The sequence below is a fragment of the Lichenostomus cassidix genome, chromosome 7 (assembly GCF_008360975.1).
Source record: "Lichenostomus cassidix isolate B80296 chromosome 7, HeHo_3.0, whole genome shotgun sequence".
NCBI lineage: Eukaryota > Metazoa > Chordata > Aves > Passeriformes > Meliphagidae > Lichenostomus > Lichenostomus cassidix.
This window is the reverse complement of record NC_139488.1, coordinates 1,998,792-2,023,648: the sequence shown is the minus strand read 5'-3', so window position 1 is coordinate 2,023,648 and position 24,857 is coordinate 1,998,792. Positions and strand designations below refer to the sequence as shown.

Below are 24,857 nucleotides of genomic sequence, written 5' to 3'. Positions count from 1 at the left end.
AAGCACACAGTGAATACTGTACACTGGGGAAATGAATAAAAGACTTCTGAAATAGTGTTTTTCCTTGCAGAATAAATGAATATAACTTTTTTTCTTTTGACCTCCTGTGTTAGCTCAGTTTGATGAAACACCTTAACAGATGTCACATCTGCTAAATATGATGTGTTACATAAAGCCAGTTAGATGACTGAAAACTAATTGTGCCACTCAAAAGAAGTTTCTTACCCGTGGAAAATTTAATATGTAATCTTTTAACTAAAGGCTTTATTCAACTATGCAGGAATTCAACATCCACAAAAAAATTAAATCATTATGTCTTTTCATTAAATAAGTGTTCCAAAGTCCTAAGTAGAACGTACAGACTATCTCACATTTCTTTAATAGCTATCAATAGCAGTAAAGGGATAAATAAAACTGCAGTGAGACCTGAATTAGGTTTTAAAGACTATTTCAAGGCACAAATCAAAATAATTCTATTCCACTGATAGCCAGCAGAGACCTCTGTGATTAACATGAGTCTTACAACTCTTTTTTATGTTAATGCTTAGAGTGGAGTTGGTGGCTTTCAAGTCTCAGCCTTGTTTAATGTATAATGTGGATCTCAGCATTTACAACTCCAAAATCAGCAAAAAACCCGTGTTCTGTAGCTCACTGTCCTTTTATTAGCAGTACCCTCCACATGCTTTCCCTGGGAGGACTCTCAGTGTGGTTGGCTCAGGGGTCAGGCAGGAGGATGAAGGCTGGCATTGCCCTCCTCCTCCTCCTCCTCCTCCTCCTCCTCCCTGGCTCCAGGTGTGCCCAGCAGCTCCCTGAGCAGCCTCACCCACCAGGGTGAGCTCTGCCTTGCTGCCAAAAGTATATGGGAAGGTCTTGAATAAGAAAGAGCCTGCAGTAGCAGAGTCAAATCCCACTGCTTAATGTTAAATTACAGTTTCCATGCAGACAAATGCTGCTGCATTTCACTAAAACAAACAAACATTAGATTGTAGCAGCATTTTGTAGATCCTGGAATCATAACTTCAGCAGTGACTGTTTGTTCTGTGAGTCCCCCTAGTTTCACCAAATAACTACAGCATCAAATCTTGGAAGCCAGTACATTAAACAAAATGCTATAACAGATAATTCTTGTTTCTTCTCATAGAAATAAAAACGAAGCCACAGCTGACATTAGGAATTATCAAAGTACAAGGAGAAATGTATTTGATGTTAGTAGAATTTTTTAAATTATCTTGTTACTGTGACTAAGGAACCTTAGTCACAGTAACAAGATAATTCTCAGTATGTCATCAAGTGTTTTGCATTTGCTGAGGCGTGGTGGGCCCTGCACCATCTTAGTTATTTAAAAAATATTATTTGCAATTTGTAACTAAGAAGAAAGCAGTCATTTATCTTTAGTATCAGATTCTGTGTGACTCTCTAAATACCCTGCAGATGTTTCTCACCACTGACACCTGAGGGTATTATGATTGTCAAGAACTTGGTGTGGATTGATGCATCAGCACCTCCCAGGACTGGGAGCTCCTCAGCAGTGCAGTCTGTGGGGAGCCACGAGCAGCAGAGGTGGGGGATGAATCAAGAAACACACCTTGTAATTCACCTTGATAATCAAAGCACTGTGAGCTCTCAAACTACAAAAGCATGTCCACTGTGAAATTCTGAAGTGGTGCCTGGACCTGCCAAGCTGTCAAGTCTGATTTTTGCTCCTCAATGTTTCTCTCCTTCTCCAAGCACAGAGTCCTGTGAGACACAGTGAGCAAGGAGCAGTGTCAGCCTGTGCCTGCTGCCTCAGAACATCTGAGCCTGGCTGGATCAAAGCCAGCTGCCTCTCCTTTCTGGGAGTGCCTTGCTCCCATCTCTCCTCAGAGCTTTCTCCACACCCTGCCTCCTTTCCTCAATTACTGTTCTGCTGGGCTTTGCAATCTATCCTTTATCCACACAGAATCATCTCTGGGATAGCTTCTTCACAAATGACAAGATTAAAAAAAAAAAAAAAAAAGTTAAAATAATGTAAAAAATAAAATCAGGGACATACCTGGGTAAAAATTCATTTCAGCTTTAAAGTTTATCCTGACTTCAATTCTGATCAGGAATTTGCTTTTTAAAAAGATTTTATGAAAACTTTTTTAAGAGTTTTTGTATGATGAGAAAATTATTTCTACTCTGATAGAGTCTTATACACACAGTTTCATATTTATCAGTCACTGCTCTTGAAAACTTTGAGCAAATATCATTATCCTGGTCCCTCTTGCTCACTCTGACTTGCCAGCAACATGTGGGACTTGGTCATGAGAGGCCACCACAGTGCTCAGTCACCCACAGCCTGCTGCCCTGTGCTACAGGATTCCCCTAAAAGCTTCTTGTGTGAATTCAAGCCCACCTGGAGCTGCCATCCCCTCCACTGCCCATTCAATCCCTCTCCAATTCCTCACATCCATCCTCAATATATTCTGCTTATTCTCTCTCTACGGGGTTGTCTTTCTCCTTTATCCCTGCACAGATTTCCATCTGAGTAACATCACCTCCTTCAGCATTGAGAAATACAACCCAGAGCTGCCTCTGTTCTGGAATAACATGGGTTGTTCTTTCAGCCCAACACCTCATCTTTGTCTTGCATCCCCTCACTGGCACCTTTTTCTAAGGTATCAAACATTACCTGCCTTTACTTCCATGTTTGATGCATGAATGTACTTCTCCTATCTTTTCTTAATTTTTTACAATTAATTGGTGAGGAGGCAATACTTGCCTCCAGGTTTTCCAGTAGCAACAGAACGTACAGAAAATCCAAACAGTTAAAGATAACTGCTGTAACAATTTTTATATAATAATAAATTGATAACAGTTTTGATATCTTTCCTCAGTAACTGTGAGAGTTGCAATAGCAACAGAAAGAACAGCAGAAACTCTGCTTCTTTCTTAGGGGAACAGGACATTACAAAGGAGTTGAAAATCTGACAACTTTCAGTACAAGATTTAAATAGCTTTAAGAACCTACAGTTTGTACTTCTCTTCAATTCAAAAATTCATTGTATTCCACAGAACCAGACAATGTTTGCATGAAAAGGGCTAGAAACATTTTAGAAGAGTTGTCTTGATTAATATTTATGAATATATTAAGGACATTACATATTGTACCAGCCCACATGCAGGGCAAGAATACAATATTTTACTGTTCACTGGGATTTTATCAGACATTAACACACACCTCTGCTGCGCTGCAGAGCTTGATTCTTCAGCCACCCAGGAAGGTTAGTAACAAAGATACATAAATCTAGTACATGCCATGAAATATCTTAGTGTAATTAGAGTATGGTCCTTAAAGGTACAGCTTTAACATTCTCAGCTTACTCTGGAAACTGGCAGAAGATGCAGATTTTTGCCTGCTATTTCAAATATCAGAGTCACCTGGCACCCCCAGGTGCACTGCACAGCTCTCCCCCAGCTCTCTAGATTCTTACCACGAAGCCTCTGTCTATGACTATGACAGGAGACATTCTGACTCCCTCATTCCTTCACATCTACAACAGGTCAGCTGAAAAATATTACATTTTTCAGCAGTGACAGCAGCTTGAAACAGCTAATTCATCTGCAAAGCAGTGTTCAGCCAGCCCAGAGTAAAAACATTGTTTGTTTTCGAAGTCTGACCAGGAGTCACCTGAGTTTCAAAGAAGGAAGCACTGTTCTCCTCCCTCCTCCCAGCTGCTGCACACTGCAGATGACAGGACCCGTTTGAAGTTTTACTTTTATTTTAAAAGCTTAAGGCAATGTTTTACTCTCAGATCCACAGGGAGCTGTTCTGCTCTCCTTGCATGCACAAAGCCAGGCTGCTGCCCTTCATCTCCTGTCCTGGGAGCCACAGCAGGGAGAACACGTGGGCCACCCAGACCCAGGAGCAACACAGCAGCCTGGGAGCCTCAGCACACTCTCACCTCACCCTGCTTTGATCACTACTGAAAGAGAGGTGGTTTTCAGCAAAAAAGTCATTGTGGAGGGAAGCACATCATCAGTGAGGGGGAGAAAAAGACTCCTCCATCCAACAACCCTTTGTCCCTGAAGCTCAGTGATGATGCTTAAGGACACTGTGGTCCATCAGTCCTGGGAAAGCTCCAAAAAATAATCCTCCTCTCTGTAATATCTGCTCCAGAGCCTAAAACACACCTTTCCCTTGTTATTGCCACTTCCTAGAACCACATTCTCCCATGGCTATTGGTGACACTGGGGATTTATAAACCCAACAGCACTTTAGCTTCAAGTTTATACATCTTCCCGGCAACAGGTGAGACTGGCAACTTTACCCGTTTACACAGTGGTGGCACAGAAACAACCATGAGAAAGACTCCTGCTCAAGTAATACTCTGTGAGCATATAGAAACCCAGACTTTAAGTCATTTGTATATGCAGAAGCTCAGTTAAATGCCCATCACAGCCCCACATTTGTTTCTCCTCAAACCATCAGTGCCTGGGTGTCAGGTTATTGTGAGATGCTGCACCAAGATGATCTGACAGCAGACTCACGTGTGGCTGCACACACACCACTTCTCAGACCAGAGGTGGAGATTGCTCTAAATCTGATTTCACAGAGAGAGGAGAACACAGAGGAGAAGTGATCTTCTCCTGACAAAAATCTCCTGAAGTGATCTTCTGAGGACAAAAAGCTCTATCCAGATCCGGATACTTCTATCTGGAAGTCCTATCCAGATCACAATTTAGTAGACCAAAAGCACAAAAATATTTTTCTTTTCCACTTTTGGATAAACATCATTTTAAATCTTTAAAATGGGAACAAAACTAGAGGTTGTCTACATTTGATTCCAAAAAAAGAAAAAAAATCTATTAGCACTCTTAGTTTTTACTTAATTGGTTTTACTTCTAGAAAAAACGGATACCTAAAAGTGTCCTATCCTAAAAAAAAAAAAGAAAAAAAAAAGAAAAAAAGAAAATGATTAAATGTATTCTGCCACATTATATATTTTATGCAGTAACAGAAGACAATATTTTAACAGCACTGCTTTTGAATCACTCCAGAGCATTCAGCAGGAGTCAATTTATACTGCAAGAGAATAATGATGTACCTCAACTCATTTTAATTTCAATAATTGAATGAGAAATAGGAAAGCCTATTGAAAGGACTGTATTCTGGTCAAAGACTAATGAGAAAATAGTTTTGAGTCTCTGAGTCAGTGGGTGTCATGGTAACAATGCATTATCGAAATCTGATTAGTATGCCCAGCAGCTTTATAAACGATAACATGCTCTTCTAATTGTATTTCCCTTTCTTCCCCTGTGCTAAGTTTTATATTCACAACAGGTAAGAGGCAAAGGCAGCATTCTGTTTATTTGCAAGTTTAAACCAAGTCCAGCACCCACAAACTCTGAAATCTGTCACTCAGTAATAGACAAATTTTCCTACCACCCTAAAACAAGAGGCTGGACCTTCCATATCTCTTCTCCTCTATTATGTACAATTATTTATGTTAAATATTATCTTCTTCTTTTAAATATAATTATTTCTAAGGATATAGACATGAAGAAGAGAACACTGTGAAACACAAGCATCTTAAGAAAAAGCCTGTTTTTCATAGGAGAAAGTGATGCAAGCAAAGAGTAAGTGCATGTTTAATTCATCCCAGAAAGTGTGACTCCTTCCTCTCAAGGTTTTGAAAATAAGGAGGGGATTTTCTTGTGTTTAGGGGACTGTGTGTGCCTTTGCTAGCTCATTACAAACTCAGAAATCAGGAGGAACCATGAAATTAAATAGGATACATTTCCTCCTCATGAAGAAGAGAGCTAATATTGCCTCATAAAATAAACACAGTGAAAATACAAGGTTGAAGGCTTAATAATGCTCCTTTTATAACCGAGCCTCAGGTGAATAGCCTGGCAGACCTTTATTATATTAACAGCAAAGAACTCTATTTAAACTGCTGCCTCACAAATCTGATGCAAAGTAATTTCAACATATAGAAGCTCAGCCTTATCAAATGGATTTCAGTTTTGAGAGTAAAATGGTGTCCTATTTTTCAACAGAACGACCAAAAAATCTAATTCATGTTTGCCCTATTTCCATGACCCTTGTAACCTAAATATTTAATTTTTATTTTCAGTGTTCACGTTCATTTATTAATTCAGCTTCAAATCCATACGATGAAAGAGCAGGAGAGCTCATATTCTTATTCTCTAGGTAGACTCCAATGCTCTTAGTCATATGACAAATAATGTCTAATACAAGAAATCAACTTTTCAGTATTATTAATAATGGGACTGTGTTTGCCATAGTGCACGAACAGGGAGAAAATGAATACAGCAAGACCTGAAAAGCTTATTACTCCTTGTTATGTGCACTGGCACGGGGACAGAGTTTAAGATGTACAAAATACTAAGAGCAATCAATCTTCAGTCAACACTGTGAAAGGCAGAGGAACATTTTATCTATGTGTTTGGGAGCTCAGCATGGAGTGTGGGGAACAGAGATCAGAGAGGCTGCAAAGCAGGGCACTGAATGCTCCCAGAGGGACTAGTCAGGGACTCTGGGCACTGACCTGGGCCTGAAGCAGCAGCCTGAGAGCCAATCTGTGTGCCCTTGTCCCGTGAGGAGGATGTTCCCATCAGGGAAGCCCCACGTCTTCCACGTGCGGTCATCGCTGCCGGTGAGCACGATGTTCTTCCGGGGGTGCAAAGCCAAGCTGCAGGAGGAGACAAAGGCAAGTCATGTTCTGTACCAGTGCCGTTTTATGTGAGATATATGAGATCCATTTAACTCAGGGCAACAGCCCAGGAGTTTGATTCTGGATGGACTGAGCAAGCAGTGATGCTTTCTAAGCTCATGAGAATTCAAAATCCATGCTGTGGAGATAAGCTTCTGCTGCTACTGAAGAAAACAGAGCAGGACTGATTCCTGTGAAACCAGAATTGTTTTCACACTCTCTTGAAGTTCCAGTTAACACTCAAAAAATGCTTTGAAATATTTTGTTAGGTTATGTTCTAATGAACATACAACAGGTTAACAAGCTGCACCAACGTGATGAACTTTCCCACTTACTGGAAATAATTTCAAAAAGCACCAGTGTTGGCCTGTCCCCACTTGTGCCCACAGGTGTGAAATTTCCTACCACTGAGAAATAACTCCCATGACAATTACAGCCCAGGAGCTAAAGTCATTGCCAGCACTTTGGAGCCCATTCACTGGGCCTAGGTCAGAAAATCCATTTCAATTCTGTACTCAAATGTGTTCCATGTTTTCATTTTTTAATATGTGGCACGCTGCGATGTAATGGAAATCATACACTTAACACACCCCATCCCGAAAACTCAGTTTATTTTTGATTTAGCAACTGCAGTGCAGCTTAAAATGGATCCAGGGAAGAAAATCAATCTGTTGAAAAGATAACAAGTAGTGTATTTTATATGGATTTGGTTATTTGATTTAAATCATTGTAATGCCTTACTATTTGTTGAACATCAAGAAGTTCTACTAGTCGACTTTGGTCCCGGGAGTGGATTATTTAGAGAGATTAAATCTGGAGTTCAGAATCAAAATGCAATAATGGGGAGAGGAATCACAACCTGTGTGTGCACCTATTTTAGCTGTGCATCAGAGCTGACAGCACAGAGAGAAAAACGCTTATTAAAGCAGAATGAGAGGAGAGAGAGAGACAATGCTAAGCACCCAAATGGGAAGAAAAGAGAGGACTTGGAAGGCATACTGTCATAAAAAGCTCTTTTTTTATTAGTGCCTTTCTCCTGCACTCAAATTATTTCATAAAATTCCTAAACCAGAACCACAGCATCTATTACACTGGGAAAAATAATTCCCTCTATCAAATGCATGCTAAAAATATATTTATGTCAACTAGAATTTCATCAGAAAACACCTATTCTTGCAGTTTAATGTGCAGTCTAGGAAGATTCCCTCAGACTCATCAGATGAATCCATCTGCTCGAGCGAGGAGCCTGGGATTTAGTCATTCTCTAGTTTCTTCAAAAAAATGTTTTCTATCTTTTCCTAAAGAGGATAAACTTCCTTTGCATTTATAGGAAAAAAGAGAAGGAGGGAATGATGCTCTTTAAATTCTCCAGAGGTGCACAGAGAGCAGTTGTATCACTTAGATTGGCCACAACAGATACCTAGAAGAGCAAGGGGGGAATAGAGATAAAAGGAGAGAATTAAAGGCTGAGAGAAGGCACTAGTGGCCTGCAAATTACAGGACAAGAAGAGCTGTCCCAGAATCCCTCTACTATGGAGACCTCTGAAGCACCAACAGCCCCACTGCTGCTATCTGCACAGCCATACAGCTGACATTTTTCCCTTAACCTCCTTCAGATCCCCTCCAGTTTTTCCCTCTGGATATTTCTGCTCTTAGTGGGGGCTGTTGGGAACACTTTCCATCATCTCTTAAATTCTTCCTAAAGATCTACCTTCTCACTTCCCAAGGTGCATTACACAGCCTTAGATCACCTTCAGTTCACCTTGCATGCAGAGAAGATTTAACCTGGTGGCTTCCTCTAGACCCTGACTCTTTCCTGAACAGCCCATACGCCCTGGCCAGGCTGCAGCTCTGCTCTCATCCCTCTTGCCTCAGCTCCCAGGAGCATTTTGCCTACCCTCAACCCTCCCAACACACTTCCAGTCCAACTTCTGCGGTGACCAGCCATTCCTGTGGAGCTTTGAGAAAATCCATAAAGTGAATTTCATACGGAAGAAAATATCTTGCCATTTGCACGAAGGCTGGTAATTTGTTTTTCACAGTCCTTCCTTTTAATTGCAGAGCTTTTGTAAAACGCTGCTGCTGTCCAATGTTTTTCTTCCTCCATGCCATTTTTACAGGCACACAGTGAACACCATTTAATTAACAGCAAATTTGTGACACGACTGCTGTTGAGCTGCTTCTGAGAAAGGGAAGCCCATTCATCCAAAAGGCATTCTATATGCAACATTAATTAGGCACCCTTGTCTTCATTTCTGGCAATCCAGCATTGTATAGATTTTTGCTTCATCTCTGTTCACAGGGTCTAATTATTTCCAGCACAGAAGACTTTGGGTGGATTGGAATGGAAATCAATAATGGAACATGTGTGATAGGAACATTAGTTTTCTCCTCCTCCTCCTTTGGGATAAAGTGGGATCAGTGGAAACTCAGCCAAGAAAAAAAACAAACCCAACAAAAAAACCCTCTCGGAGATTTGCTGCTGTTGAGTATATAAATACTCTTGTTTACACAACTCACTCTGGCATTATAAGACATTCTCATCTCTTCAGCACTTGCCATGGTAGATATATAGTACTCCTAGTAATTTGCTTTCAAAACAATCATCGATTATTTTAATTTATTTTGACTGAGCCATAAATAAAAATACAGTATCTTCAGATGCAAAATACTTTCAGTCTCAGCATGTTCTACACTTGACCACTCCAAACACACAAAACCAGCCTTCAGGTGAAAAGGTTCTGCACCCAAAGCTGCCTGGGGAGCCTCAGCTGGGTGTTTAATACAACCATTAACTTGAGAGAGGGCAGATCTCAGATCCATGTGGAGGAAAGCTCCCTGGCATGGGAAGGGTTTCTGAAGCACTGGAAGCAATGTGCCATGATCAGCCTGCTCTGTGAGCTCCCAGCACACCCTCAGGTATCACCCAGCTACATGGATCCCATCGGGGCTGGGAAAATGGACTTGGTCATTCCACACACAAAACTGACAATGCTGGTATGTGAAATAAAAACCTAAGCAAATTGTCTCAAAATCAGGCATTCAGAGAATGAAAAACTGCAAAATTAATGACGAAGTTAGTACTCTTAAGTGACTTATTTAGCCTTACCCAGTTGCTCTGTGGCAGAAACAAGGACAAAAATACAGTTTTCTATGGTTTCATATATAGGAGTTATACAGAAAATTATGTTCTCAATATAGACAGCATTCAGCTGCCAGTTTCTCATACAGCATTGTAATGAATATTGCTTGTGATACATAATTTTTAGAACTTCATCATTTGATCAAATTTATTTGCATTCCTGGGTACTGGCAAAGAGGTTTGTTGTTAATGCCAGTAGCTGCTTTCAGAGCAGAAAACTCTTCTGCTGCATTTCTTGCTCCAAAATATGAGAGCAGCAGAGTTCCTCCCAGATTAAAACAAAACCCCAAATGCATTTTTCCTAGTGACAGAAACATTTTAGCCAACATTTTCTTACACAAAAAAATCAACCTTGCTCACCATACCTAGCACAGGCAATTTTAGGCTGAGCAATTACATTTGGGTGAAGTTACAACTGGCTGAAAACCTCAGTTTTATAGTGGAAACTGTTGGGAAATTGTTGATATTTCTTTCTCTGCCATCAGGGAGGATTTTGGAGGCAAGGACGTGACATATCCTGAATTCCAGGGGATGGATACTGGTTACAGCCTCAGACAAGACCTAATATATATAAATACAAGGCCAGCAACAGCCCTACTGAAATCAGTGATATTGTTCATATGCATATACTTAGTTCTATTGCTGGACTGCACCGTAAAAATCTACAGTCTGTAAAAGCCGAAATTTTATTCCAGGCCTGATCTAGCTGGACATGAGCCAATTGTGCTGAGACAAAGGACAAATTAACCAAAGCATTAGGAACAGCTCCTGTGGCAATATGGGTGAACTGCACAACCTAACCAGGTTTTTCCACCTCTGAGTTGTCACCAAGGTGCTCCCAACCCCTTTGAGGTGTCACACACCCAGTGCCATCCAGCCTGGGCCCAGGAGCAGCTGCTGGGTGTGAAAGCATTCTGGGACTGACTCAGCTAAACTAGAGGTGAAAAACAAGTTCCATCATTGTAAAACAGTCATTAGAAGCAGTAAGTGCTCACACTGTGGGGCTGTGGTTGGTCACACCTGATGCTGTTCCTATCCTGGTCTGTGGGTTGGTTAAGCACATTTGTTGTACCTCACAAGTATGGAAACACATAACAAACTAACAGTTTAAGAACTCTGGATTTTTAGAATAAAGTGTCTGCGCCATACCATCCTGGAGATGGTGTGTTTAATGCCACAGGGCCAACATTAAATGCACCCCAAGTCAAAGAGCAGGGCCCACACAGCACAATCCCATCAAGGGAAGCCCGTTTTCCCCTCACACTGGACTGAGGGGCAGCAGCTGCAATCAGGGAAACTCCCTCACTTCCAGCGCAGACAGGGAGTGACAGCAAACACCGAGGTCACCCCTTTGCTGCAGCACATCCCTTCTTTCCCTCCTTACCCACATCCCTTATTCCCCCGTGGCTGAGGACAGGAAAACCCAGGCAAACAGCAGCATTGCAAGGCTGCTGCCCTCACAGACCCACGGAGCTCCTCAGCCACATAAGAGACCTCGGGGCAAACAGCCCAAAGAAAGGGGAAAAACTGTCAGGCAAATGCCCTCAGCCAAGATTAACCTGCTAATAAATTCAAACTAAACACATCAGAACAGCCTAATCAATCATTTTGCCTGCTACAACTCATCCTAAGGTGCCTTCTTTGAGCATCATCTCTCTAATATAGTCATTTCTAGCACCTTTTTTATCTTGGCTTGAGTTACCTGGTTTCACCTGACAGCATTCTTCAGTAATAATTATAACCCTGACATTTAATTCAGGGTTTTATTATGCAACTGTAGCATAACTGAATAGCTTGCATTTCTGTTCAAGGTCTTAAAATTTATCTTTTCCTGACAAAATGGAAGAGTGGAAAAATGCTTTCAATAGAGAAAATAAGAGCTAAAACAGACAAATAAAGGATAAAGGAAAACAAAAAAAAAAACACAAAAGAACATAAGAAGGGGAAAATAGTCAGAGCACAAAGCTCCTATCTTTTGTTTCATTTATGTAAATGCCTGTCTGGAAGTCAGTGATAGATCTCAGTCACGGCAATGCTTAAAAATCTCTGTCCTGTCTGCTGAAATTCCTGGCTGCTTCCCAAGCTCCTATGACTCAGGATTTGGGAGGGAGAAAACTTGCTAGAATTTCAACCTACCTGAAGTTTACCTTCTTGACTGCCCAGCAGACCTTAGTACACCCTAGAAAATAATGAGAAAACAGTCTTCCAGAGACCTGAACTCTATCTCTAGAGGCCAAGCAACTTCCTAATTCATGGTGGAGTTTATGTACTTATTCGAGTCCCCATGCATACAGAATCTGCACTCCCAGCTGCAGAGCAGCAGCAAACATATTTATTTCTGTGAAGTGGAATAAATTCACACACTTTCTAACTCAGCAAACCCAGCTCTCCTCTCAAAAAGAAACGACTTCAGGAAGAGGACACTCCATACAACTCCACAAACAATTGACCTGAACACAGCACTGTAAGTCACTGATACAAACACAGTTGTGATAAATTCAGAACAAACATTTTGTGGTGTTCTCTGATCACTTGCTGTTTATCTACTACATGTGCAATTATCAAAATGCATTAATTTGTTTTAACTGAGTGTTTTGACCTACACAGGTTTTACTGCATTAGATCTGACTGTGTACATGCTGTGCCAATTTAAAATAATTTTCCTCTTAACAACAAAGTTTGGCCCTGGATCAAATCTGAAAAAAATTCAAAACTATCCTGTTGATCTGCATGTGTTTTCAGAGGTCTCATCCTTTGAAGACACATGCATATACCTGAATTATGCAGTACCAGAAGTCCTGCTGATTTCACAGCATATTAACTTAAAAACATCCATAATCCTGTTCAAAACAGAGTCCTTAATCAGATCAGGGCAAAAGGATTTTTCTAGAACCTGTGTAATAACATGCAAATTGTTTATGTCATTATAGTCTTGTGTACTGTGAACCTCTGCAACCTAACATTAAGCCTTTTATCCAGAAGGCTTTATTTATGCCTGTAAATAACAACAGACATGAACCTAAATCACTTCTTAGAGAATCTTTACTTATTCAATCCTTTATTGTGCTTACAGGGTTGATGATAATTACTGCTGGTCAAAGGAAAAAAAAAAATCCCTTGGTCTACAGCATCAGCTGTTACACATTACGGAAACAGCTCCTTTCTAACCTACTTTAAACCAGAACAGCAGGTAAGGAACAAATCACCTTCCTCCACACAGAGAACCACTGTTTATTTTCAGTGCAAAATCTAGGGGGTAGCTTGATTTTTAAATTTATTTAAATGGTCATAAAGTTTAGATGCTGACAAAGCTGTGAACAGAACAAGAGACAGAATAGCTGGCATATTTTTGATAAGGCTGAGGGTGCTATTAAAGAAACCAACAAACTCAGGAGTTGCCCGCTGTGACTGGAGCTTACAAGCTCTTATTTAATATGTATTTGAATCAATTTTTCAAGCTTAGTCAACTTATTAGGTAAGCAGCATACTTTAGGGAGAAATAATTAAGCCAGAAGCAAAAAGAATGAGAGTAGCAACAAACAAGCAGATGCAATTAAAAAGTTAAAACATCGACATCCTTTCCTAATACCTTCCCTCTGGAGTGAAAGCTGCACTTTGGTGCCTGAGATGATTTATGCCATGATTCACACTGCCTGTCACTCACCTTTTACTACCCCTTTATGAAATATGCTACATCACTTCTTTTAGGGGCAGGCAGCCCCACAGGAGTATTAAATCACAGCGTCCAAAATAGCACTGTAACGAGATTAGCTGGGAGCTGCAGCTCTGGAAGCCAACTGCGGAGGGGACGGCAGCTCTCAGGACAGCTCTGCAGAGCAGCAGGGGAGGGACACTGAAAACCAGGGTCACACCACGGGCAAGCAGGGCAGAGGAAGTGCCCCTGGCTTTTCACACTGCTCCTCTGCTTGGGAACCACTTCAGGGGTAGAGAAGCAAAGGGAAAGGCAACATAGGCAAATTCACCTAAAACTTTCCCTGCTCAATACATCACTGGTGCCTCCTTTTTTGCTCTGTGCATTAGGTATTTGTTGGTACAGAGATAAAGGCTGGGCTTCCTTTGGAATGAAAGAAACTGCTTTCCTAAAAGGCTATTCTAGCCTGACCAGCTTGAAAAGATGCAGATTGCTTTCACAAAAACTTCTACCTGTGGCCTGGTTTGAATTAGTTTCCATCATTACTGTTAGCAATTCCCAGCCTTCTGTTGCATGGCAGCTTTTTCACAGATGATTAGGAGCAGTGTTGTGGTATAAAAGAGTTTGGAAGAAAAAGTGCTTGAAACTTGCCAGTTGGTAAATTCTGTTAAATGATCAAGGTTGATAAAGGAAAATATTTAAAAACATAATTTGCAATTAGAGCATCAAACTAACTCAGATTTCTAAATTAATAAGAAACCAAAACATTACCTTTTCAAGGTCAGTTTCCTGCCAGTGTTTCTTTCTTACTTTTGGAGGCAGAGAAGGGTTTAATGCTCTGTGCTTTATTTCACTATCGTAATGCTGAAAAATGCTTCCATCAACAGAATTAATGGAAACTCTTGTGGGAAGAAAGTTACATATATAAATAGTTTCTTCACAGTTAGGACTAAGAGGCAAAGTCAGTAGCTATGAATCACATTTTTTCTCTGATGATCTCCATAAGCAGGTACATGTGTATGAGAGGGAAATGGATTTTGGGTTCAGAAATTCTCCAGTCCCATAATCCCAAGCTGTAGCTGCAGCCCCACAGGGCTGTGCTGAGTAGCTTGTTTGTCCCAAGGAGTGGGCAGCTTTTCCCACTAAAAGTGGCCATTCCACTCTTCCTGGACATTTCAAGAGAAAAGTTCTTCAGGCTATTTATTCTACTCTCATTTCCTGCGCAGAGTTACAGACACACGTGCTGAAAGGCATCATCTTGTCCTCCTTGGGCTGAGGAAGTTACACCTAGCACAGATTTGTATACCTTCTCCTTGAAAAGTAGGTTCTACAACAGGTCTAGGTGGCTTTTTCTGGGGTTTAAGCTTCAAAAAGTTTTTGTAAAGCCCAACCGTCATCACTGTGAGTGCAAATAGCACAAACTTCCCTGAATTCTTCACTCAGGAATATGGAGAAAATTTCCCTCTCCCTTTTGTCTGAAAATCTTTATATATTACATGGTTGTTACTAACATTATCTTAACTTAGGCAAACTCAATTCTCTAAGTAATGCAGTTTTCCAGAGGTTTTTTAAAATTCATAACCAAACATGGAGACAGAGTGTCAATTCACACCTCACCAGCTCTAATTTGGAGTAATTACCCAACATTACAGACACATCATCTCTCTTTACACATTCCAGAACATTACATTTCCTTAGTTTGCAACAGCAATGTACTGTAGACCTTGTTACCTGTTTTTCTTCTGAACAGGTATTGCCTATCTTGTAGTTGTGTATCTAAATTCTTTTTCCTAAATATATTTTGTGGCACTTCACTTAATTCGAGTTCATCTTGCTGATTTCAGACCACATCTGCAATTTGCCAAGTTTATTTTGAATTCTGATCTGATACAGAAAAGCATTTTCAGATCCTCACAGCTTGGTGTCATCTGCATACTTTATAAGCTACTCTGTATTCCATCCTCCTCACTGCTAATGAAAACACAGAACGGAACTGATTTCCTAAGCAAATTCCCAAACTGAAGCACAAGGCTGTGGAGTTCAACCAAGAGGTTCCTGGCCCAAGCCACTACAGTGGTTAGTACTAAAACTTACCCTTTAGAACAGAACACAATACATTTTATACTCTAAGTACAAGAAAAGCCACCATTTCCTTTGCTAAATCACAGTGATAGTTAATGATCCTGGTTTATTTTTGTAGAATTTTACTTTAAAATCAGGCCAGCTGCACATCACACTCTGGTTACTACATCAGAGAAAAAAATCCCTAGAAAACACTGGCTTAGAGAATTACAGCCTGACTGTTCCATATTCTACCATATCATTCTTTAAGACTCCTATGGATTCATCTTCACAGGCAGTAAGAGGTTAAGAATTTCTGAATATTTGGTGAGACTTGAACAAAGCAATGATGTTTTAGGAGAATCAAGTCATTTTTTGTTTGCAGTTCCTGGCTTTGCTACAGAATTATGTACAATCAGTCTCAGAAAAATATTACCCTACTGGGCAAAGCCAAGCAGCCCTGGGAGACTGTATCATTTCTAGAATGTTTGCTACACAGTATTTGGCATATCTGGCAAATTCTCTTCCCATCTTCCCTCTCCATTTGTTCTCCATTGGCATTACAGGGAAGAAAGAAGAAAGCAAAGCTCTTCAATACTGGAAAAACAACCTTAGAGAGGTCCAGATCCACATAACTTTATGAAAACTAGAAATAGGTCTCAGAATTCCCTTCAACTTCCAGCATGCACAGCAAAAAAAAAAAAAAAAAAGGAATAGAAGAAACAAGAAACTCATTTTGGGGGACACATCCAGAGGGAAAAAAAAAAGCTGAAAACATAGTCAGAGTGTAGTTACTTAGAGATTTACATTTTGACAAAGCCCTGAAAATATTCCTTGTAATGAATGTTGACCACACACAGAACAATGATCATGGTTGAGTCTCCTAACTGCCACATATTTCTTTCCCTCTTCCTAGACACAACAACTGTAACTTAGCAGCCCCTGGAAATGCTTAAGTAAGATGGTTCTAGCCTTTATAAAGATGCATTAAAGAAGACTGACAGAAGAGTCTGGAATAATAAAAACACATACATATTAAAAATGACTGCTGGTACTCGTGAGTCTCTCTGATACATATGGGAGCCTTACAGTCAAGTTGCAGGAATTATTTGAAAGGAGTTACCTGAAAAGTGTCTTCATTCTGTTTAAAATGTAATATTTTTCATGTCTTACTGATATCTACAAAATAAACCCCTGAAGACTCAAAGTCATGAAAGCTACAAGTTTTTAACTCAAAGCATATTTGGAATAAAACGCCTTTTCCCGAGTCATATCCAAATGAAAATGATGGGATTCCAGATTTCCATTTTCCACTTTTGGTAGCATTTCCACCATCTGCTGTCCATGGCACCACCTCCTGCCATTTACAGCCCCCAGATTCATGTTCCAAAGAGGTTCTACATCTTAGGATGGTCCCAATAATTTCAATATTCTGCTGTGCCATGGATTTAGCCTATTAAGCTGCTGGCAGCCAAGAACCATAGAGTATTAGGAGTTGGGACCCACCAGGGTCATAGAGTCCAACCTCTGCCCAGGACACCCCATCAATCCCACCCTGTGCACCCCTGGGAGTGCTGTCCAAACTCTCCTGGAGCTCTGGCAGCCCTGGGGCTGTGACCATTCCCTGGGGAGCCTGGGCAGTGCCACAGCACCCACCTTTTCCTAACATCCAGCCCAAACCTCCCCAGGCAGAGCTTCATAAACCTCCTTGAGCACACTATCACACAGTACCAAGAAGACTTTCCAACCCTTCACATGACCATTTTGTTCAATGGTGGTGTCTGTGCTGAACGTAAAAACTCCTGAAAAAAAAGCATTTATGGAAACCACAGAACCACGCACACTACTGAGAAGCTGCAGCAATATCAACCTCAAGGGCTGCCATTTATCCTGCTGCCAAATTATTCTTCATTCACTTCACACTGGGCTGTAAAGAAAAACATAGCAAAGGATAAAGATCAGTCTCAATGAATATATACTTTTAGAGCAAAATACAGTCCTGCTTCCAGAGCAGGAAAAAGTGGGACAAAGTTGCTGTGGGACTCCAAGTCATGACTCCCATGGAAAGAAACACAGAGCCTATTTACAGACAGATGTAGTGTTCTCATATCCTGAAACTCAAGCTGAAAACATCTCAGTTACATTTTGCCACCACCACTTTGTGTCCTACTGTTGTCATGTGTGCCTCAAGTGACTGTTTATGAAAGAGAAAAAGCCCAGATTCCTAAACTTTGGTTTGCAAAGGACCTCCGAGAATCTCACCAAATACAGCCAAAAATCCACAGAGTAACGTAATTTTTTTACACATTTAAGCATTAATGTATCATTTAAGATGCCAGAGAACTATGAGTGAGGAGAGATGAGAGAGACTAGACTTCCAGGAAATGTTGTTTTTATGCCATCTATTCTGCAAAAAGCTAATGATGTCTTTGAGGAAGAGAAGGATGAACTGCAGCACCCCAGCTTGCACCAGTCAGTCAGCAAAGCCTCCTGGACAGAGCTGCCAGATTTCCTTCTGATGAAGCAGAGGAGCAAAGCACAATCTCAAGTCTGAGTTTCCTTTTGAGGACAAGCACATCTGCATTGCTGCATGTCTCTCCCAAGGCAGTTCCTATTCAGTGACCAGGATCTGGCATGCTGGGGGTGGAAGGTTGCCAACAGCTGCAGCTGCAGCAGAGGTGAAAATCTCCGGATGAAATGTTGAGATGCTCACTGATTGCCTGTACAGGTGATGACAAACCTATGGACTTTCCAGCAGTACCTCTGCATGTGACATCTGTATAATATCACCAGAAAAACCATACAAATTGTTTGTTGGGGTTTTTTCTCTTTAAGTGCAAGCTCAAGTTCCTCTAAACTCAAAATATCGGAATATTTTGTGCCACTAAAAATAAGTCCTTTGTACTAACTAAAACCCAGCAACCTAAAAGCCAATCCTTAATCAGCTTTACCAAAATAGCTGATCAAGTGTAGTTGCACGTGGCTCTCTCACACATTCTAATTTTAACATCTGCATAACACCATTTACATTTGACCAATATACACTGCAGACAAACCCCCCACCATGCCTATCACAGCTCACTAGTACTGTAAATTTAAGAACTGCTCAGAAGTAGAGAGTGCAACAGAGCTCCATAGTCTATTTGTCATAGGAAAAACAATCATCAGTATGGTAATTGTAGAAGGAAAAAATGCACTTTAAAGACCAATGCTGGTAATTTTTTTATTCCACGGAGTAGGAAAACTAATGAGGCACAACTTAGATTAGTTTAGGGTAATCCTAAAAACACTAAATAATGCTTACTATGTAAGCACTCTAAAGTCGATTGCTTAAAGTGAAAAACAGACAAGATTCTGCTCTAATGTTACAGATGCAGAAACACAGGAATTGAAATCACCATTAAATGGACTATTCTTATTACCATCAATTACTCCAATTTGGCAGAATACTTCACATCACATTAACTCCAAATTTAATATGTACTGTTTTCTAATTAAAAAATAAAATCTATGGTTTTGGGTTGTTTGTTGTTGTTTTGGTTTTTTTTAAATCACAAATAATAATGTCCACTGGACAGAAACCCAGAGTTTTAGGGGAGCCACTCTATAAAGCTGTAGAGCCTTGCGTCTTCCCCTACCATGTGGAGTTAAAAAGGCAGCAGCAACCTCAGCATGAGCAGGTAAAACTCTGTATCTTAAAGTGACAATTGTACAGCCAAAAGGTCCCCAGAGAGCTGAAGCAGAGTCTGGGGCTGTCCATGGAGTACCAAGGTTCTCCTGCTTGGGAGAACAAAGTGTGGGAAGAGGCGCCTGAGCTCTCCTTGGAATTCCTAATGCCAGAAAGGACATGTTGAACTCCTTTGTTCCACAGGCCACACCAAAAACATACAAAGGAGCATCCAGAGCAAGTCCAGGGCTCAGTTTTGCAAAATTTCATGGCTTGAAAAAAGAACCAATTGTCCTAGTGCTGTGTAGTCACAGAGCCACACCTTTAACATGCAGCACCTGCCCTGGAGCAGCTCCTCTCCAGCACACTCATTTTTATCCATCAGCCTCATTTACTAATGATCTGTAAGGTCCCCTCCAAGCCTAACCTTCCTCTGATTCCAGCTCTGAGGTGGCCAGCAAGAGGCTGTTTGGGATTCCTTTACCATCAAGAGATTTCTCCCCATCCCAGCACATTATTTTCCTTGGCATGTAGCAGGGATAGAGTTTCGCAGTGTTCACGCTTGAATCCTCCCAGTCAGGTGTTAAAGTTAACGTAATCAATAGAAATCCTTTCTTCATTTAATGAGGCTTGTACAGAGAATTGCTCAGAAGAAAAAAAAATACCATTAAAGTTCATGGGAATTTGGACTGACTTAGTATTTCAGCATATAGCACTGTGCAAACAGTTGCTTAATGTGCTTGACTCTCCCTCTGTAAATGCCACTGATCAGCTGTGTGTGTCTTCCAGCAGGGAAAAAGGAAACAATACCCCATGTCCTATTCCATGAAATAGCTGCACTTCCAGCAATAAAACAGGGATTTATAGAAACATCTACTTTAAACTGTTTTTAAAGCTTCTGAAATATATCTGCTCTAGTTTATTTTACCCCTGCAAATCTGTACAAATAAATGCACTCTGGCCATTAAGGCTTTGCAAGTAAGAAAATGCAGAAGGCAGCTGTACCAAAATATGTCAGTCTGTTAAACCCCACCTAAAATCTCTCTTAAAAATAATGAATAATGCAGATATTACATGTGTACATGAGTATAAAACAGCAGAGCCTTGTAATGCTCTATTTAATACCTAATCCTGCACATATAACAACCTGAATGGAGGAATTTGGGCTCGTCCTACAAATCCAAGCATTCCAAATACGAGCAAATATGGAAGAACATGGCTAATTGAGAGGGATACAGAAATGGAGTGTCACTGTGCTGCTTTAAAATATGATCCTGAATTGTGCTGTAAGTTCTGACTGTAAAGAAGTCAAAAGCTTAAGTTATGTGCATAACTTCATGCTCACAATTACCCCACAAAGCAGAGCTGAGCATCAAACTACACCAATTTATTTTGGTGTCAGCAGGATTAATTACATCCTTCAGCTTAACTACTGCCTTGGGTACTTATGCCACTTGTGCAGAGAGCAGCTGATGTAACCCCAGCACTCAGGAGCCCCCATTCCCAGCTCCCTCTTATCCAGGGAGAAGATATTCCAGGGCTTGGCTGAGTTGTACTCAGTGAAGAAAAAAAGAGACATTTTATGAACCTGGACAATCATTCATCTTGCCCTTGTTATTGTGTGTGTTTATATATTAGCAGAGCTTGCTATTGCAGCTGGCCTTCATATTTCTATATAATAAAGTAGAATTTTGAGAACAAGTATCTGCGTAATTAGCACATCAATCATGTCGCTCTTTAACATAAACCAAGTATTAATTCACTTCTCCATAGATCCCCTCACCGTAACTAACACAAATTATTAATTAGCTAACCACCAGCAAAAAAAAAAAAAAAAAAGCAAAAAAAAAAAAAAAGCAGGCAATCACTAGGAGTACAGAAGTTCCAACAGTTACAGCTCAGGGAGCACCAACAGGAGTGCCCCACTAGCCCAGGTGTGGCAGGGAATTTGCCCAGAATTTCTCAGAGACACACTACTTAAAATCTGAAATCTCTTTGTTGATATCCATATCGCACACAAGCTATATAAATGCATTTTTCATAATACTAATAGCCAGAGACAGCAACAGAAGACCATCTTTCCTGTTTTTCCCCAAACTATGTAATGACCTTGTTTAGAGGCCATAAGAACCTCAAGAGAATTATTACAGAGCTGAAAACTGGAAACCATGCTGAGACATATCCCTCTGAACAATACAGCACAGATACCTCTTCCCTAAGGGACATTACAATTTTAAATGTCATTTTCTTACTTTTGTTTCTGAAAAGAACCATCTTCCTTTTTCTTTATCCATTACAGCGAATAAAAAGTTGAATTTCAAGGAAGTTGAGGAGCCACCTCATGAGAAACAGTGCAAACTTTACCCCCTGAGTATAATCAATTCACCAAACTTTCCTGTCACATGCTGGTGACATAGCTCATTCTACAGGATTCAAGCAAGTTTATTGACCCATTCCCCTCTATGTTTTTGAGACAGCTTTCTATTACCTTCAACTTTTAACTCTTATTAAAACACTTTCTAAAATTTTGCTAAGGTTTTTAGCTCTTAGAAAATTTTATGCCTACATTTGACTCAAAGGACACACTGGACATGTCTGTCTTTTCCTTTAATACCTGCTAACAACCTCTGGTCACTAAGCAAAGGAACCATATTTTAATTCTTCTCAAAATATGTTGTAAGTCAGACCCAAAATCCAGTGCCATCCCATCAGCTATACAGAAAAATAATGGAGAAAATCAGTTTTCTAAGAAAAGCAATGACATAACACATCTTTGAAGGAAGGAAGTTGAAATTAATTCTATTGATTCAGCCAGCATGATTTAGCCAAATATTCTGCCACAACTTATGTATACTAGGAAGATGACAATTAGTAAAACTCTTCCCCTTGAAGCATTTATCTGCAATAGCCATTACAGCTCTGTGGCTCTGAGTGCCCAGCACAGAATCCCTTCCTTCCCTGTCCATGTGCAGAGCAGAGCCTGCAGCTGGCTGTGGCCTGGGGCACGTGCAGGTGAGTTTGGGACTCCAAGTCTTTCCCAAGCACAGGCACCTGGTTTGCTTCACTCCACAGGGAAAAGTCAGGATCATTTTTGCCATTTTGTTCCACCATGCCTGATGTTTAATTAAGCAGCCTAATTTGCCTGAGAGATGTAAAAGTCATCCTGGGGTTCAAGGAAAGTGATTCCAGCTTGCCTGAGCTTCCTGCTCCCTGCTCCCCAAACCACACAGAACAAATGAGTGCAGCTGAGCACACTGAGCACTTCCAGGGGCACTGGAGACATGAGCCAGGCCTGCTGGCACTCTGGGCTTCACTCAGACTTCCACAGCTCCACAAGGGCAGGGAGACACAAGGAGGACAAGGAATACTAGTGCAGAAGCAGTGGTGAAAGCCTGGTTGGCTTAAGGGGTCCTTACTCACCACTGCACAGGAAAAATTAGTATCGATTTGATGTGGTGCATTCAGTAGGAATCCTACCCTGGATCAAACATTCCTGCCAGCCAGGAGCAGCTGTAGAGGAGTGCCCATGCCAGTGCAGTCCAAGAAAGCTGGCTGAGGGCAAGGAGAGGTGGCCACAGCAGGAGGGACACTGGAAGTGTCACCAGGAGTGGCATTTGGGCGGGCACAGAAGAGAAAAACCCTGTTGGTGTGTAGAGAGAAAGAGGAAGCAGGGAGGGCAGGGCTGAGCTGGGGGCAGCAAGTTTTCACTGTAATGAGGCTCCAAGGCTGTGAACTGGAGGGCTGCACTTCACAGACACCACAGATAGTCACTGGGAGCAAAGGATGAGCTGTAAGGAGCCAGCAGGGCTCATTCTGAGGCTCCTCCATGTCTTTGCAGGCATTGAGGCTGCCCTGAGGCATGAGGTGCCTTTGTCAACTCCCTCCAGGATGTGTCCAAAAGCAAAGCAGTAACAGCAGGGCAGTGTACAAAGAAGGTCCTATCACTGGAAAAAGGAGCACAAGTAAAGCAACGTAGGAGATTCCTTTTCAAATGGCCAAATTCCACCCCAGCAACAACCCCAGAGGTGCATGAGCAATCACCAGATGGCAGGATTTGCCTACTAAACTCAGCACTATTCCCACACCTCCCAAAAGCAGCCAGGGAGTTGGTAACACACAGGTTGCCCACCTGCCTACCACACTTACTAGGCAGGGGCAGAAGAGAGGGCAGAGAGAATGAACTAGAGGTGCAGCCTGTGCTGCCATTGCTGTTAACACACCTCTGTCTCAGTAACTTTTGTCTATTGATCTTCATTTTTCTCCTCCCTGAGGGCTTCCAGATCATGCTTCCTGGGGAAGAGTGAAGCAGAAATGTGTAACACATATAACAAAAATCAAGTTCCAAAATGTTTGTATTTTTTCTCCTTTTCAGATGTGCAAAGAAATCAGTAGTGAAATATTTTATATTTTTACCTTGGATTGGTTGTCAGAGATTCTAAAAAGCCTCCTAATGCAGTTTTGCAAGCCAGGTCTTTTCTGCTGTTTGCCTTCAAATTATCAAATGATAAATGATCAAATGATGAAGGGGTTGGTTGGTTGGTTTACAATTCCCTTTGAAGTGAAAAGGTTCAGCATAAAGAATCCTATGAATAAAAAATGCTGCTGTTTCCCTCTGCCATTTTGCTGTATAGATCACACGTTTTTCCTATTTTCCCATGTCCCAATGGCTAAACCTGGAAGAAATGCTGGAGACTTAGTTTTCTGCACCATACCCCAAAGGGTGAGACTAAGAGTGGTAAAACACTCTTTTTTCAATGATGCAGAAGTAGCAGCTACAACACACACATCGGGGTAGAGAAGACAAAGTGCATTTCAAATCCAGAATGAAATCCGTGTGCAATCAATGCAGAAAGGACACACTGACAGATGCTCAAGCACAGAGTCTCTGTAAGATAAGGAATGTGAAAAGGGCATTTTTTCAAATAAACAAAACTGTGACAGCTTTTTTTTTACAAGAAAGAATTGAGGAAAAGGTAGGCCTAACAGAAAAACATTGGAAAGATGGAATCGTGTTTCACAGCAATTGACATGGGTGATAAACGAGCCCAAGAGGGAAAGACCTCAGAATGAAAGATGCAACAGGGCTCTGTGTGCTGTGCTCTGACACTGCTGTAACAGCTCATAAGTCTGATTAAATGATCTGCTATGCACATGCATATATACACACCATATACACACAAGGAATGATCTATTTTCTAGCAAGCCTTTACTGAATTCAGGCAAAACACAGCACAGTTCAGTTCAGCCCACCAACACCAGCCTCAGCAACCCCAAAGAGCTGCTCTCCTTTTGTCTCAGCTCTACACTTGGTCTGACATGTCCTTCAGGGGAAAGAAGGAAAAAATGCGTAGTTGTGCATATAGTGCAGCTTGTTAGAATCTCATAATTCTAAATATGTGAATACTCTTGAAATAGACATGTTTCTGTCAGAGAAAAAGAGAAAGAAATGGGAAGTTTTGAATTCTGCAAGGAATGTTTGCTTTCAGCAAGGTGCATACAGCCATGTGGATAATTTCCAGCCCTTAGAAGGCCTCTGGGGCATTTTTCCTCATCTTTTATTGATTCCTGATACCTGATCACTGACACACTTAAGGCAGGGCTTGACAAAGGTGTCACAGAGATCCTGACACACCA

General features: G+C 41.0%; 1 protein-coding gene across 4 annotated transcripts in view; it reads right to left on the bottom strand.

The window, feature by feature from the left end:
- The window catches only part of SPAG16 (sperm associated antigen 16), a 368,224-nt gene that overhangs the window by 183,218 nt on the left and 160,149 nt on the right, over window positions 1-24,857 (bottom strand). For 3 of the 4 annotated variants that reach the window (XM_085065720.1, XM_085065718.1, XM_085065722.1), the window contains one exon: window positions 6,537-6,680. The exons of the other annotated variant lie outside the window; for it this stretch is intronic. In XM_085065720.1, coding sequence (XP_084921846.1) covers window positions 6,537-6,680 — 144 coding nt within the window. The remainder of the gene's footprint in view (window positions 1-6,536; window positions 6,681-24,857) is intronic. 4 annotated transcript variants of the gene reach the window in all.